The following is a 16394-nucleotide window of genomic DNA, read 5'->3' on the forward strand; positions in this document are numbered from 1 at the left end:
TTCACGCCATGAAAACATTGATTTGCATTGCTCGCGACGGACCTTCGCGTGCACGATCGACGATCTCGTTTATCGATCAAGTGACGTATCTCGTTAACTCATGGCCTGACCGTTTCCCTGAACTTAAATGAATAGGGTCTCGATCTAACATACCGACAGTTAAATGCATCACCCGAAACTTTATCGATTTTTTACTTATTTATACCTATATTAGCGTAGTTAACTACGCATACGGATGCAGTTTGGATCCGGTAATTAACTACACATTAAATACCTCCATGTGGTTTGAATTTATCCAAATCTTTCTACTTCGCGAAAAGACTGATTCTCGAAATGTCACGAGAGCAAAGAGTTTCCTTTCTCTGTGGACCGCGAATACACCGACATAGGGAACTCCCTTTGATCCCTTCATTTAGGTAATGAATCTTTTTTGGTCACAATCCTGACCGGCGTGACGACAAATAAAACTCGTGATCCCTCAAAGTGTGGATGTTCACTAAATTTAAGTGGTTTTCGTAATTCAAGGAAAACTAGAGGATTATTGAGCGCCTCTCTGCGGGCAGCTCTCTATTAAAAGAACGGAGTTTCTTACGGAGCTCCTTGAATCCAGATCCTCCGGATTTTTGTTGATAATAAGGAGCAACCTCGAGGAATCACGTTCAATTCTCGATCTTAAAGCAAAGAGGAAATTCGAACACTTCTCTATGAAAGAAATGTTTCTCTATGAAAAGTGAAAAGGTAACGAGAATTCGTACGTTAAAGGGTTAATAGAGCGACACGAGTAATTTTCAGTCCATTCTACCGTAGCAGAGAGTTAAACGCAACGAGGTTAACAAAAACAGGGGGAATTGGAGCGCGCAGCGTACGAGTCGCGATTTCTCCGGACAATATATCTTCCCGCTTCTTTTCCGAATCTCACCCCCTACCTTGTTCGACCGTAGATTGACCTTTCCACCGCAGCGTGCGCAGCACAGGATGCTGCAGTGGTTGCAGGTGTGGCCGGCGCCGGCGGCGAACTTGGTTTTCAGGCATATGTGACACGTGGCGTGCAGCTCCGCTCCCGTCTTCTTGTGCTTCTCCGAATAGGCCCGTATCGTGTTCTCGAGGATCTTCACCTCGTCCTGCTTTCGTCTGTGAACAACACCGCCAGAGAAAATTATTTGCCGAGGAAATAGGAAGGGAAAAGTTTCACGACATCGGAGAAGCGCCACTCTCCCGATATTTCAACTAATAAACCAACCCCCTCGCGTGGCTCCCCTTCACAACTTCGTAAAATCGAGATACGTCAAGTTCGTAACTATTTATCCTTTTTCCTTTTATGTAGCGATTTAACCACTCCAGGCCCCAGTGTACAGACGCATTGCAATTATTTTTTAATACAAAGCGCATTTATGTTTAATTTTTCAACATAAATTTCTATTAAATCCAGCCCAGTGTCGCGTTCCTCCGTTCCACTTTTATCTAAGCCCCGACATGATTTCGTTTAGGCCCAACTACTTAATTCCACCGATTCGTGCCCGCAACCACCGAAATCGAGTCACTGAAATTCTTTGATATTGTGACGAATCTTACACTATATATATTAGACGAGAAGATAGGATTGCGAGTGGGTTGCAGCCATGAGTACGGTCACACTTTGATGCCGGAGAAAGTCGATTTATGGCTGAGGTAATTGAACTGGAATGGAATGTGACCGATGCCATCGATTTATTCTGACGGTCACTAGCTCGGAATGCTTCTACGTCTTCCGCCTAGACAGTGAAACTTTAACGGAAGAGTTTGCCACCTTCCTGTCCATTTACGTACTTAGATTCTCAGATTCATATTCAAGCTACCTAATCATTCCGGGCATTATTTCCCCCAAGTTGGCTCATCGAGGAAATTACAGTAACGCCAAAGTATAGGAATTTGTTTCGCCGACTTGTGGTATATCGTGGCCACCTGGAAAAATCGAAGAGAGATCCATGGAGGGAGACTCGTAAACAATGTTAACAAACGTAATCACAGGGGAAGAACACCGTGACTGGTTCAGGTACGAAGGATTCTAAGCCAAGTAGGTTAACGGCATTGTACGCGAGAGCAAGAGAATTGCGGAAACACTTGGCACTGGGTTACAGCATTTCGACCGGAAGTCTCGGTCTCTAGGTCGCGTGTACGGAACTTCCTCGCTGTAACCGAAGGGTTGTTGGCACGGCTGGGTTCAAACTTGGATCGCCAAAACAGCAGAAATGGTAAGAACACAGCGGGTCCCTTCCAATCGTAATCTATCGGATGACCCCATAAGCAAGCCGGATTTCTTCTCCTACCGAGCTGGTTGAGAACGGACACTGATTATCCAAGAAACGATCCAAAATTTCTTCGCAGAAATACTTCCATTTTTAGTAGAAATGGCGAATATACTTGGGAAAACCTTACAAAAAACTACAAGAGGTAACAATCGTTATTCATGGAAACCACAGAAACATCTATGGCATAAAGCTGGACTTTGTGTAAACGGATCTTAATATAAGCAGCAGAATAGAAATGAAGTGACTGAAGCTTGAACGTAATTGCCTGGAAGCTTTCGCACGCCATCGTAAATCTTGATGAATTCTGCCAAATTGTGCTTATCGAACCGATACTTCTCAGGATTGCTTAAAGCGTAAACAGAATCAGCGTCCGTATAAAATTCAGCAGCGGACTCGACGGAGCTCGCAACGGAAATTAGCATCGAACAGTCGCGAAGCGGTAACCTAAATCTTGAGTTTGCCAATCGAGACAAAGGTCGCGGCGGCATGTCGCGCAAAGTACACCGTGTCCGCCTACGTTCCTCTAATTACTTTACCGATAATCGTGCGAGTCGCGCGCACGCAACGGCGATCGCCGCGGCTCGTGCTCTTCGCCGCGAGCAATTCAAAGGGTAGCTACACGCACGCGAAAAAAAATATTCTTCCGTGACAAAAGGGTAGATCAAAAGCAGAGAACAGAGCGGAGAAATCTAGGTTACTTAACGAACACCTCCGTGGTTAGCGCTCGCGCTCGAGCGCGACTTTTCTGTCCCACAAAATGTGACCAGGTTCGTCCAACACTTTTCGCGCAAATCGTCCGTGGAAGAAGAATTTTTGCACGCTATGCGACGGAGCTGCCGACATCGTTCGTTGTGCAACTTTTATCATTTCTCCTGCTGTAATTGATTACCCTGAGAAACTGAACGTCATTCGATAAGGGGAAAGTTGATCCACGTACCGAGGATGAAACGTGATTCACGAGCAATTCCTAGTCCAAAAATAAGTCGGAAATATACAGTAGGAAAGAATCTTCTAATTCTCAACTCTCACCTAAATTGTACCTCTGCAATTTCTTTGTTATTATCACCGTCACTGGATATAGAAAGTACCAACAAATCGAGCCCAGTTTAAACGGAAATATTTTGCGTTCCTACTCTTTTATCATAAAAGCCTCTTTGAAAATGTCGAATTTGAAAATTTGTTACTTATGCGCGCTCCAACGAAGCCAATCGCACGGGGCGCTAGTACTCTTCGATTGAGCACACATTAAATCATGTTTATCCAAGTAATACACGTGTAACAGATTTTTATACGGCAATGATTCGCTTCGTTGAACTGTAAATTGTTGTAAGTGTTTTCCTCGATATTACTTTCAATGTGTTCCTTGACAAAGCAGATGCGTTTTCCATATTTAACGCAGTTGGAACCATAGCATTTAGAGATGTTACATCATGTGAATAGCCTCGACGTCAAAGTACATAAAAATAAGAAATTCTACGAGAAGATGCCAAGATGCAACAGAACACTCGAACGATATCCTCGATTTCAATTATACGAGAGAATTACGTCGTTTCGCAATGTGCGCACAAAATAGCCTCCACGCAGAAACGGAAAGGTTGCGTTCTATTTTTATTCGTCCAAGCGAATCGCCTTCCAATACGTAAGCGAGACAGCCGTCCGCGTGTATAGAGGGACTAAAATTATCGCGCGGTATCAAAGGGTTCGTCATTGCTCGATGATGAGCATAGAGGCTCCTCGTTCGACGTAACGCAAGAAAACGGAACAGCCAGTGGCTCGATTCTGGACGCCGTGCCGCTAAAGCCCACCACCTTTCCGCAGGCCTTCGTCTATATTTCACCGTCCAAGAATTTACCCTGCCAATCCAGTCTCTTTCACACTTCATCCGCGGGCTTCAGCTGCATACCCTATGCATATCCTATGCAACTGCAGCAGCTCGTTACCGAGCCACGTCAAGGCTCGCTGCCTTGCATTTTACATGCGTCCTTACACGTACTCGTCGTCCACATTACATGATCTCGCATCGGTATGGCAAAGCACGCTTTACTCATTACTCTCTCTCTCTCTCTCTGTCTTCGGTTCCTCTACCGCTGTCTTTCGCTCCAACGATCCAACCCTCTCGCACCCGGTTCTTTGTCTCCCTTTCTCACCCGTTCCCTCTCCTCGGTTGCTTTCTCACGTTCCCGTGTTCCATCAGCGACAACCTATCAATAAAACGCCTTCCTCGAAGAACGGCGACCATTTTCCTCGGCGTCGCCCCGCTGCGACTTCGTACCCTGGCACCGTAATTGCATGCGAATAGGGAAGCTGCCGCATCCGTCACCGCCGTACCTCTCGCACGAGCAGGTGCAAAGTCGTTTTTAGAACGAACGATTCGCCAACACCGATAGAACCAAGTGAAAACGTCTAGGAAAATCGGTGGGTCGGCGGTGCCGTCCTGAACTGCGATATTTTACGCGGAATTTTTACGACAAGTTTCGTTGAATCTATTCCGAAACGGCATTTATATATTAGTCGCGAGATTTAGTTTAGAAAATCGATTCGAAGAATACACCGCCTCGTAGGCCTAAGAAAATAGATGGACTCAAATTTGTGCAGTCGGTTAATCGACGAGTACGACGTCGGAATTCTTTTAGGAATAGTTAGGAAATATTTTAAACGATCGATCAAGGGTGCATCGTTAATTAAGTTCGCCGAATTGCTGGGGGCTTGAGACAGCAAGTACTCATTTGACGGAGACGGTGAACGCGAGAACTGGCAGGATAATCGTTTGGGAGTGTGTGCACAACGATGAATACCCTAAATAGAAGATGTAAGAGGTATAAAGCGGTCAAGGACTAACGACCAGGTGAATCCAGAAAATAGGCAGAACGGGTCGGTGGCGACAATTTGCTGGTCAAGAAATACGTGTAACCGATCGATCGGACATCGTTTCGTCCGTTCAGTATTTCTGATCACCGGCGCGTGGCCGTTCATCGATATTTCGTGGCTCCGACGCTCTCGCCTGACCATCGAGGCTACATACTACTTGCCGAAACGGTACACCGTGACTTCGCCGCTTACATATTTATGTTTGAGGAGCCACGCGAGAATCATCGAGTTTAACAGAAGACCAACGATCATATTCGTTTAAAAGTTATGTTTCTAAGAAGCAAAATTATAAATATATAATATTAACAAGAAAAATACATACAAACACGCAGAGTTTACGTTTTACTACACGTTTTGACTTTTAATTAAGGTTTTCTTCGGTACGAAACTGTTAATTATCAATGCTTAAAGCTATAAAAGTCTAGAAATGTGGAAATTTATGTGCAGATTTAGCAAGAAGGACGGGATGCCATTAACTGATTCCAACTAAAGATCATGATACTTGGAGTCGGCGGTAAATCGATAAACATTGATCAAATAGATAAAACAAATAAACATTGTCAATTTGAAAAAGAAATTTAGTCGTTATGTATACACCGACAATGAGTCGAAATGATAAATTATAATAAGCTAAAATACCATTCAACTTTTGGAATCGAAGAGGGGCTAATTTCCAGAATCAAAACGTATATCAAATACGTAAACTATGTTTTCCAGGACTATACTTGCTATAATACTTGTTATTACGAAGTATTGTGAATAACATCAATGTAAAAAATAGCGAAAAACATAAGCATTTCATAATATCACAATTACTTAACAAAATTTGATAGTCGATAGTAGCATTGTGTTTCCTATTCATAGCAAACTATATACTTTGAATTCATCGATATTGACATCACTGTAAACATTATGAAAGACATAAGAACGCGATAAAATTGCAAATGGTAGCATTCGCGACGAAAACGAAGACTGGCTATCTCATATGCAAAACACGTGTAGCAATCCGTTACTTTATAGCTTCGACTTGCAACAGAATAGTCTTTTACATATATTCGTTATCAGCCAACAAATATATACTTAACGAACCGTTGCTTTAACAAAAACGGAAAAGATGTCGTTTGCGTTGCATAGAAATTAGCTCAATTAGAAATAAAATAGTGGAAAACAACATCTGAACACGAGAAAGGATTGGCCTGGTTAATTACTCCGGAAAAATAATAAGGGTAACGGAATCGAAAGACTCGACGTACCTCATAATCTCATTCTCCTTCTCCTCCTCCTGCTTCTGTCGTATCATAACCTCCTCGATGGTGCTCCTCTCCTCGGGGGTGAGGTGCGACATATCAGGTACAGCCGCCATCACGGACGTAAGATAGGAACGTGCACGGGAAGGTCTAATCGCGAGGACTTTGGCGCGACGCGCGGGCCGGCGCACCACCGACGACGCCGCCGATGAGAGACCGCGACGATGTTCGCTCGCCGCGCGGCAATGCTCCTTCCTACGGGATATCGCGTCCTTTCTACGACTACGGGAAGGCTGCGTGGTACGGGGGGAGTCATCCGACACCTGGTAATCGCACCAGCTGGCCGCGACAACACGAGCACGTTTCCGATAAACGCAGGTTACGCCGGGTACGCGTACGTTCCTTGGTACACTGCCGATCGACGCAGCTGGTGCGATGAATCGCGGTCGTTTTGCAAGCTGGAGGATCGTCGACGACGACGTTCGTCTGACTGACTGTTAGACAAACACAAGTAGCCGTTTGGTACCGGATAGCCTTATCGTCGTCGGGCAGGCTCGCTCCAACGCGAGTGTTCAGCTTCGTCGAGGCATCGACGCGACGCTGGCTGTCTCCGCGATCGTCGTCTCCGTCAGCGTCCTCGTCGTCTGTGTCTCTCGTCGTACGATTACCACTGGCTGCATCTGTATGACAAATCATGTTCACAGGCTGTGAGGAGGTTCTCGCATTCTTTCTTCCGTCCCCGGTGTACGTTCTCCGGTCGAAGCCAGCTTCATGGAACGGTGCGAGGCCCCCTGGTCCTCTTTAAAACCGACCTTCGACGAGGTTTCTCCTCGCGTCCTCGATACGATGGCGGCTGCGAGGTTAGAACGCGCGCGATCCGGTAACAGCGCGCGCACCGGGAATTCCCTTCGCCTCGATTCTCTCCTTCGTTGCCTCCGAGCCGATTTCCTTCTCGAATTTCCCTCGTTGTTTACCCTCTGTTCCCTCGGTTTTATCCCGTTCGAACGGCCGAGGTTTTCGAGCGGACCAGCGGTCCAGTTCACGAGTACATCGATTGAAAAGGAAAACGGGTCACGGGTGCCGTTGGTTGCGCTCGTTTCTGCCGTACACACAAAGTCCGGGTTCTTGAACTTTGAACAAGCAGCTCCACGATTCTGATACACAACGCGCGGCAGATGATCGCTTGCTAGACCTCTGACGAAATCGGTCCGTGGTTTATCGCGATCGCGCGATCAATTTGGAACGTTGGATGGTTACGTCCTGCTCGTCGCCTCTCGGATATTTTTTTCGAATTTCGACGATATATGAAAGAATGGGAACGGGTGACCGAGTAACGTCGGTTTCCTACGTGTACACGAGAAGACAGCCTCTTCTCGATAGATGGACGAGTGCGATCCAGCACGCAGCTGTAACAGGATCGAATCGATCCAGATTTACCGAGTATCCAGCGGTTCGTCAACAACGTTCCGCGACCACTGTGACAGAGAACGTTGTTTCAAGTGGCCCGGTCCGCCGACGCTGGAGTTACGTGTATTCCCGCAGATCGGAGTATTTACAGGAATCCCCTGCCACCTATGCGTCCCACCGTTCCAAAGGATATTTAATACCACAAGTACTTGTCGCTGTTCGCGATTCACGTGGCGGCCGACGCGACGATGGGCGCTTTTCGACGTCTCTGCAGCGACCGCGACACCCACACAATCAATCGCCCCGGACCAGATCGTTCCACACCCACGAAACCCGTTTCCCAGCTGACCGGCTGTCCCCGACGTTCGAACGATCGTCGACGCGTACCGTCAGCTGGTCGCTCCTCCTCAAGAAGACCAGAAATCGTTGCTCTCTTCCCTGAAAATGGAATCTTCTTTCTCTCTCCCACTGCCAGCTCTCTCTCTCTCTCTCTTTCTCTCTCTCTCTCTCTTTCTCTCGTCAGGTTAAAACAGCAACTCACGGCGTTATCGCGAGTGATTCTCTGCAGCGACAGTACGTCGACGCTCGCACTAATTTCACACGCGTGCACCCGAACCACGGAGGCGACTCGGTCGCGGGAATTCAGCTAGACGAACGTTATTGCTCTCTTTCGTGTTCCAAGCGTTTCCTTTCTGTACGTTCGACGCAAGAACAACACACGAATGAGCTTATTCCACACCCCTAGCTCGCTTATGTCCGTCAACGCTCCGCGATTGGTACTACTCTCACTGACGGTTCGTTCTCTCCGTCTCGCTCTTTTACCCTTAGCTATCTTCCCCTCTTCCTCTCACCGTTTCTCACCCTTCTGGCCCGTGCTCCCGCCGCTCGCCTACATCCTTCTCCCTCTACCTGCTCTATCCAGTCCTATCTACCTCGCCCTTACCCTCGTCCGTCTACATTCCCCTCTCGCTATCACACTGTCTCACCCCCGCCTCGTTCGCCAGCGCCTGCACCAACCCTCTCCGCAATGGACTGAAACGAGACAACCGTTCCGCGAAGGGGGCTAATTTCCGGCCACGAATCGACTTCCTGCTCGGATTCGCTGTGTCGAAATCGCGCTAGCCACCAGCGTACGGGGTCTCGTATCGGCTCCTATCGCGGCTATCGTCCATGAAAAAAACCGTGCCGAACCACCGAGAGACCTTTTCACCGTGTGGAGGACACCCTCCCGCGCTCGTTCTCGTTCTTGTGCTTGTATACGACCGCAGTTGCGCGAACTGCTCCCCCTCCCTTTCGCCCTCCCTCCCTGTTTGTCCATTACAGACCACCACCCAGCCCGCACGAATTCCAGTTTCTCATGCATGTACCGGACCAAACTTGAGGGAAGGAAATGGAAACGCGTTCGAAAGGACACCCGTCGCTCGCCAAAGTCGTTCCGTACATTTTCACGGATCGTCTTGCACCAGCCTCGTGTCGTTCATTGTTTATCTATGGTGGATGCGCGAGGTAACGTTGCGTACCGATTCCCGCGCCCGGATGCACCGAAAACCGCCCGTTCATGCGGTCTTAATAAATAATGGGATGCAGCGTACGTCCGAACCAATAAGGACCACAGGCTGTACTTACGTCATGGTAAAACCCCGTATTGATCCAACTATAAACCAATGGGGTTCACCGCCGCAACGGTACCACTTTATTCGTTCTGGCGGTGAATTCGAATGCTAACGAGCGTCGCGACACCGTACAGTGTGCTGCCCTAACAATATCATCTCGACGGACTAGCGACATGGTAATTTTCAAAAACTTCAAACCGTCCCTAGCGTATGATTCAGTAACATAATTGATTACCGATTACCGATCAAATCTTTCTCGTATAATTCGCTACCGCCTGTTTTCATCGACCGCATTATCCAGGGATCATACGGGTGCCACTCTAAAAATAAAAGTGTATTTACGCGTAAGCATCTATGTATGTATGTATAACGGTATAATGCAATGGAAAATTGACACACCTTTGTGTTTATTTTTTTTTTTTAACTGTAACAGCTTGAATGAAAACCATCGCTCCGCTTACTCCGTGTAGCCAGAACCCGGGAAAGTATGAATAATCCAGGCGAGAATCGTAGCGTCTCGATTGTCGTCTGTGACGACCATTGTCTGGACGCTCTGATCCGAGATGAAATACTTCAATAGCTTCGTATACCGTTTAGATTCCTCTCGGTAAGGAGAAATAACAGAGGCGGGCATGTTCCTGTTTCGTTTTGTAGTTACGAGACATTAAACGCGATAGTAGACGACAACGTTGTCAAAGGTTCGTGCGGTTGGTACGGTGCTCGAAATTCAACCTCATTTACGGGAAATTTTGGATCACTTTAAGGTTTTGCAGATTCGGAGAAATTTAAGCGCTGCTCATGAAATGCTCCACACACCTTACTTGCTGTCTGCGATTAAATGTAATTATTATGAAATTTTTTGTTATACTTTAATGTTACGCAAGGTATTAGAATATATGTATACGGGACCTTCAATTTTCAAATTAACTGCTGATAGAATTAAAAGTTGCTACAGACATCTGCTCGATACATGTCCGATAGAATAATACTGATGCATCCGACTGTAGAAGGCCATAGCTAATGTTCAAATAATATTCTCTTGAGAAAAAACATCTCGTGCGCGTCGTATGTGATCAAACGATATAGTTCGCCTTTGAAAGCTAGAATTACTTGACGCTGTCCGCATTATAATTACTCGTATTACCATATTCTCCTTAATCCAGGGCAATTATACATATGTATTTTAACCCTTTACGATCCTATATCGAGTGTGGCTCGACAAAAATGTAGTGAAATCAGAAAATTCGGAGTGTAAAGGGTGACTAGCTTATAACTTCCATTTTATATTACGTTAAATTTAAGAAAGCTTATCCAAGGATGTCGTTCACGATTAATTTTAACTTTCGCCAACTACCGTCGCCTGAAACTGGTAGACTTTACCAACCTGTTCCGTGTATCTGTTTTTATGGTATACAATATGCGGGTACGCATGATTAATGATACCTGGAATAAAGCCAGAAACACTCGGTCGTCGTTTCCATCGATGCTATACGCGACAATCGCATTTTTTTGTAGTATTAATACCCTTCCTGATAAATTATTTTTATCAGTGAAATAACTAAATTTCCATTCACAATCATACATAATATATATTTATCTTTCTGCACGTAGGTCTGAACTCGTTTCAGGTTAAACTTACAACGTGTTGTACAGAATTTAATATAAAACCAAATTTACAAAGTGGTTTCTTGTACATACCAGTAGTCGTACGAGCTATATTTACCTATATTATTGTATTTTATAGTAAATGCGAACACTCGCATTAAATGATACAAGATAAAACGGTGTGCGATATGTACATGTATGTACAAATAGTCTTCGAGAGTATTATGGATTAAAAATTAAAATCCGATATAGAGAATAACTGAAGATAAGTTATCTTATACCAAAGTAAATATACGTTAAAAATTTGGCACAATTACAATGGTGTGATGCACGATAACAAAGTCACTGTTGCTGTTCAAGCGCTGTAAACATAAACAACTTATAATGCAAAATTCGAGACCAAGCAGTTGTTGTTACAAATATTGTGAATCAACATTTCAATATAAAAGTCCCCTTTCCTCAAATTGAAGTTGTATCACATTACGTAATTTACGTGTATTTACATTATTTTGACAGGCAGTACATTTTTAACAATTGTTACTTACAACTGTGAATATTAAATTCGTCGTATGTAATAATAATCATTGGAAAATTCCGATTGAATTGATCATATTTCAAATAAATTAAAATCAATGAATCTTGGTTTAGTTCTACCAGACTTGCCATTTGTACACTTGGGTATCGTATACGTCCTCAATATTTTATACTTTTCGTCCTGCCCCGTGTCTCCTAAAAATGATCTCGATCGGTAGTAATCGTCACGTAAATAAATTTATTACGATGTACTTACATGTAGTTACTTCTTCGCTATTCGAATACTTAAATTTTTTAATTAATTTTAAAATGTGCATTTTGATCAAACAATATGTATTTAGATAAAAAAAGAATACAATAAAAAAAAAAGAGGACGATAAAAAAATTCTAAAATATTTATTACACGCGTTGACATACTTTATAGAAAATGTGTATCAATTCAGTCAAAATGTTATCAAAACCATGTAAATCCTATCAAGTAACGATTACTGGATACGTGTAAGCGTGTTAATTCTTTTTCATTATTGTTTATCGTAGTTCTTTATATAAATTTAAAACATTTTTGTTTATCGTGCGGTATTCTTGTTTTAAATAATATCGAATCAGCTCGATATTGTGTATTTAAAAGTGGCATATATCCAAAAACCTGAAACGAAAAGTTAAAATTTCTATATTTATTAAAAATGCACGCTGCAATCTTCTGACATTGTTTCTCTTACTTACTTGAGAGAAGAAGTTAATGCACTTGTGTCTTTCCCGGAAATGTGTGTCATCTTCTGAAAGAGAAACTGGGCAGCCAGGACATCTAAAGGTCCAGCGTGATGTGACCTGTACAAAATGAACATAACAAAAATGGAATGTTCATATTGTAAATATAATCATCATTTTACTGACCTTAACAGGTGGTTTTCTTGTGATGTGGGAGATGAGGAAATTCATAGCGATATCCTCGCAATTCATATATTCGTCAACTTTATCTCGAATGGCTTGCGGTAACCAATGAGTGTAGAGATATGTGTAATGCTTATGAATGAATGCAGCACCAGTTAGAACCATTGATAGCTCACATGAATAATTAGAATTATAGTTCCAGGCATTGTGATAATTCTGGTCCCATGCGTGAAAACGGCCAGGAAATCCAACTACGCGATCTCGATGTTCTCTCCACACTCTATAGACACGATCAATATATTCATATCTAACTTTTTTAATGTGATATACATAAAAATAATTACAAGTACCTAAATCCAAACATAATTTCATCGTGTCTTAAATGAGCATCATCGTCAATTGACAAGACAGCTTCTGTTTCGATAGCATCGAATGGAAGAAACCTATTATTTAAACTGTTCCTTGGTGCCTTTATGACCTAAGTACAAGAAATTTTTTTATTTAGACAATGATTTAGAAAATGTTTCTGCTTTCATTAACGAAACAACATAATATATTACATGAATTGGAACTCCAATATCTGGCCACTTTAAGTCTTCCATAGGTGATTTAGGACTATTCCACACTACTACAACTTTATTTAAATATGGTAGCCCATAAAGCCGAGCCAAAGAGTTTATAAGAACCTGTTCACGCTCATAAGTTAACATTACAATTGTATATTGTTCTCTCGGATAATTTCCACCCAAAGCTTCGCTAAATTCTTTGCCAGCGCCTCCTGCCCCTTTACTAATTGGTCTGAATCCTACTTCAGATCCTAAAATTGGTAAAATATAAATGAAAACGTTCATATTAACGGACATGTTGAATATTAACTTTGTTTACCAAGGAATTTCGCGTCACTGGGAAGGACGGTATCGAAAGGCAATTGAGGATATAAATAGAATGGATCCACCCAATCGTTCCAGATTTCATTGCTTTGAAGTAACATTGTGGTATAATTTCTCTTAAAAGCTGGGGATGGATATGGTGGTTCAAGAGGACCCAAACTTTCCTCAGCTTCTGGCTCGGTAATAATAGCATCAGACTTCAAAGGCTACAAGAAAATAGAATGATTACGAATAATGAAACACAAACAATGTAATTGAGTTTTACAGTGGTTACCACAAAGCTTTCATTAAAGACACTTGGACTGGCAGTTTGAGGTGCTGGCAACGGGGGTATACCGAGTCGATCCCTAATTACTGCTACAATAGTATCTACTGCACCCTGTGCAGTACTTAGGTAGCGTTCCCATATTAATCTGCCCTGTCTACGCATACTTAACAGATCAGTATCAGGTACTGCACGCAACAGAAAATGCATTTCAGTTACCCTGGCCTAAAATTCAAAATGTAATTTAATGCAGAAACAACATTACATTAAGAGTACAGCATATTTTCTACCTTTGGCAAAAAAATTGCTGCCCTACGCCAACTAATAACTTCATTGTAACTCAATATTATTTGATCGCCACCTAAAAAAACTGGAATGGATCCCGACCGTAGAGCTTCATACAATCTAGCTTGCATAGAAGAAGTAGTTACGAACGAAGCATTGCTGGGTGCTAAAATTAAAGCAAACGTTGATTCCTTTAATATATTCTTCCTCGAAGACTCGGTTCCACACAGGGACCAGTCAAGAATTTCTATTACATTCTTCTCCTCTGATGCCGGTATACATTCAAACTGAATAAAAAATTTATCCAAAGTCATTCCGGTACTCATATCTTTCAGATGTTGGATGATGAACATATCCAAATTGTTCTCATCAACTGCTAATCTTTCTAAATCTACATCAGCATCATCATTTTGATGTGTCATAGTTGTAACTCTTGGAGATCTCATTTCTCCTTGAAAAGATAACAAATATTTTCTTCTTGCAGGTAACATATGAGAACAATCTTGCCACACATCTCCACCCGGAGGTCCCAAAATTGGAGGAATGACCAGATCAAAACCTTCACGAAACTGATTTCTATAAAATGTTGATTGCACTATTATAGCTCTTCCTGTATCTAGGTTGTTAAAGACATTTCCAGATTCTACAGATAGATCTCTACGTGCTAAGTTTAATAAAATGTGATTTCTGCCATCTCCACCCCAATAAGGAAGTGCATGCAATTTTCTTATATCGATAGGCTTTTGGTAATTCTTATCAATTTTTTGTTCAATGGGAAGGACTTCTCCTATGAGTACAATGTATATACAAGCTTCAGCTGCATTTGCAGTAAGATGTGGATTGTATCCTGATAAATATAACATATATCTCAGATAAAAATGTACTTGTATATGTATATAAATTCATAAATTCATTAAGATACAGATATACCTAGCGTCTGTTTAATAGTAGTTTTTAGAAATCCGTCAACACCCCAACCAGGATTAACTATCGAAAACTGATCCGGATCATATAAATATATTGGGAAACCACTTGTTAATGCACAACGACTATGATCAAAACAATTGTACATTCTGCACGAATGTGGCATAATACTTTGTAATACTACAGGAACGGAATCCATTAATATCCGCTTAGGAGGTGCCAATTCTGGTGTATTTCTTTCTACTGCTTCTCTTTGAGCTACTTGAGCTTGTTCAACACTGATTTTTAATCTATCAAGATCAGTCTGCTGATGCAACAGTTCCTGCTTTAGCTCATCAATTTTTTGAGTTAAACTGCTAACTTCAACTTGAAGCCTTTGCCTTTTTGCACTTAAGTCTCTAAGTTCGTTATTTACAGAAACTTTAATATGTAGCATCTCCTCAATTCTCATTTTCAACTGAGAAGCTTTCATTGGAGTAAAATCTTCAAAAGCTTCCAAAGTAGAAAATGTACGATAAATATCTCTGTCTGGAGAATCAGACTCCACCTATAATATAAATTTCATTATTGTAAATGAATTTTTTATACTTGATAATATTTCATACATATTCAGAAAATAAACAATACCTTTGACAAATAATAATGAGTAAATAATGGTACAATAAATAAAACAGCAGAAGTTAACATTATAATTCTAGATAACTTGATATGTGTTATCCAATGACAAATTTCTCTTCCACTTCCATTTTGATGATATAATGGAAGTAATTCAAATATGCTTCCTCCCATTGTGATTGTTATAGACAATTGTTCATGGTTATTTAAATCTTAAATTACTGGTGTTGCTTTCTGATTGTTTGACAAATTTCTGTAAACACAATAAGGGGACTGAAACATACTAAACATGAAATCTTACATACAAAATTATCAATCTATATAAAACATTAGCATCTTTTCATATCTACAATGACAAAATTATAATACTAAGGAACGTATGTATATCTCACCAAAAACATGATAATAGCGGAATTTTTATTGGCATTATCGATTAGTAAGCTAAAAAGGAAATTATGCTTCTCTCAGTTGTTTGTCAATTATAATTGGCGTTTATTATAAATGAATCATGGACTTCATTATAAAAGAATCCAGGAATATATACTATCCTTTGAAAAAGACTAAGTCAAATGGAATACGTGATGACAGTTGTCAAAATTACTTCAACACCACTTCCATTCGAAGAACGGCATAGAGGTTATTAATTATAAATCAGCATCGATATCAACGTTCTTGCTTCCCTCCATTTGTTTATTCCACTTATTCGTCCGTTTCAGTGGGTCCAAGCCACCAAGCTCACGTATTAAAATTTGGTACAAAGTTTGTAGCGCCACGTAAGAAAAATTCACCCAACTAAAATGTGCATAACATAAATATGCATTACATGCGCATCCACTCCACATTTTAGTTGGGTGAATTTTTCCTACGCGGCGCTACAAACTTTGTACCAAATTTTAATACGTGAGCTATCTATCCTTGTCCCAGTGCTTCCTACTTTTTCCGCAACTGTCGCTGAAGTCAAC

The 16394-nt window shown here is 42.0% G+C and overlaps 2 protein-coding genes across 6 annotated transcripts in view; both read right to left on the reverse strand.

Annotated features, from left to right (window-relative positions):
• LOC128895404 (regulating synaptic membrane exocytosis protein 2) overlaps positions 1-6894 on the reverse strand; it is a 66743-nt gene extending 59849 nt beyond the window's left edge. For 4 of the 5 annotated variants that reach the window (XR_008461783.1, XR_008461784.1, XM_054157953.1 and 1 more), the window contains exons 1-2: positions 6410-6665; positions 927-1131 (exon numbers count right to left, since the gene is read on the reverse strand). Coding sequence is in view for 2 of the 5 variants with exons in the window: in XM_054157953.1 (XP_054013928.1) it covers positions 927-1131; positions 6410-6519 (315 nt within the window). In the remaining 3 variants the exon portion in view is untranslated. Of the gene's footprint in view, positions 1-926; positions 1132-6409 lie in introns of all 5 variants that reach the window. The other variant, XR_008461785.1, reaches the window with a different exon arrangement.
• Positions 6895-10993: 4099 nt separating this feature from the next.
• LOC128895407 (exostosin-3) lies at positions 10994-16157 on the reverse strand. Its single transcript, XM_054157956.1, has 11 exons — positions 15825-16157; positions 15445-15685; positions 14824-15364; positions 13899-14740; positions 13618-13833; positions 13339-13549; positions 13014-13270; positions 12804-12931; positions 12457-12733; positions 12286-12390; positions 10994-12208 (listed from the first exon to the last, which is right to left on the reverse strand). Exons 2-11 carry the CDS (start codon positions 15604-15606, stop codon positions 12104-12106), a joined length of 2844 nt encoding a protein of 947 aa, XP_054013931.1. The 5' UTR covers positions 15607-15685; positions 15825-16157; the 3' UTR covers positions 10994-12103.
• Positions 16158-16394: the final 237 nt, after the last annotated feature.

The sequence above is a fragment of the Hylaeus anthracinus genome, unplaced genomic scaffold (genome assembly GCF_026225885.1).
Source record: "Hylaeus anthracinus isolate JK02 unplaced genomic scaffold, UHH_iyHylAnth1.0_haploid 5, whole genome shotgun sequence".
Lineage (NCBI taxonomy): Eukaryota > Metazoa > Arthropoda > Insecta > Hymenoptera > Colletidae > Hylaeus > Hylaeus anthracinus.

Coding starts and splice junctions, on each gene's coding strand:
- LOC128895407 (XM_054157956.1), bottom strand. CDS start 15,606: ATGGGAGGAAGCATATTTGAATTACTTCCATTATATCATCAAAATGGA. Junction 13,834..13,898: donor CAGCAATTTTTTTGCCAAAG/GTAGAAAATATG, acceptor TTTGAATTTTAG/GCCAGGGTAACTGAAATGCA. Junction 12,391..12,456: donor CAAGAAAACCACCTGTTAAG/GTCAGTAAAATG, acceptor CATTTTGTACAG/GTCACATCACGCTGGACCTT.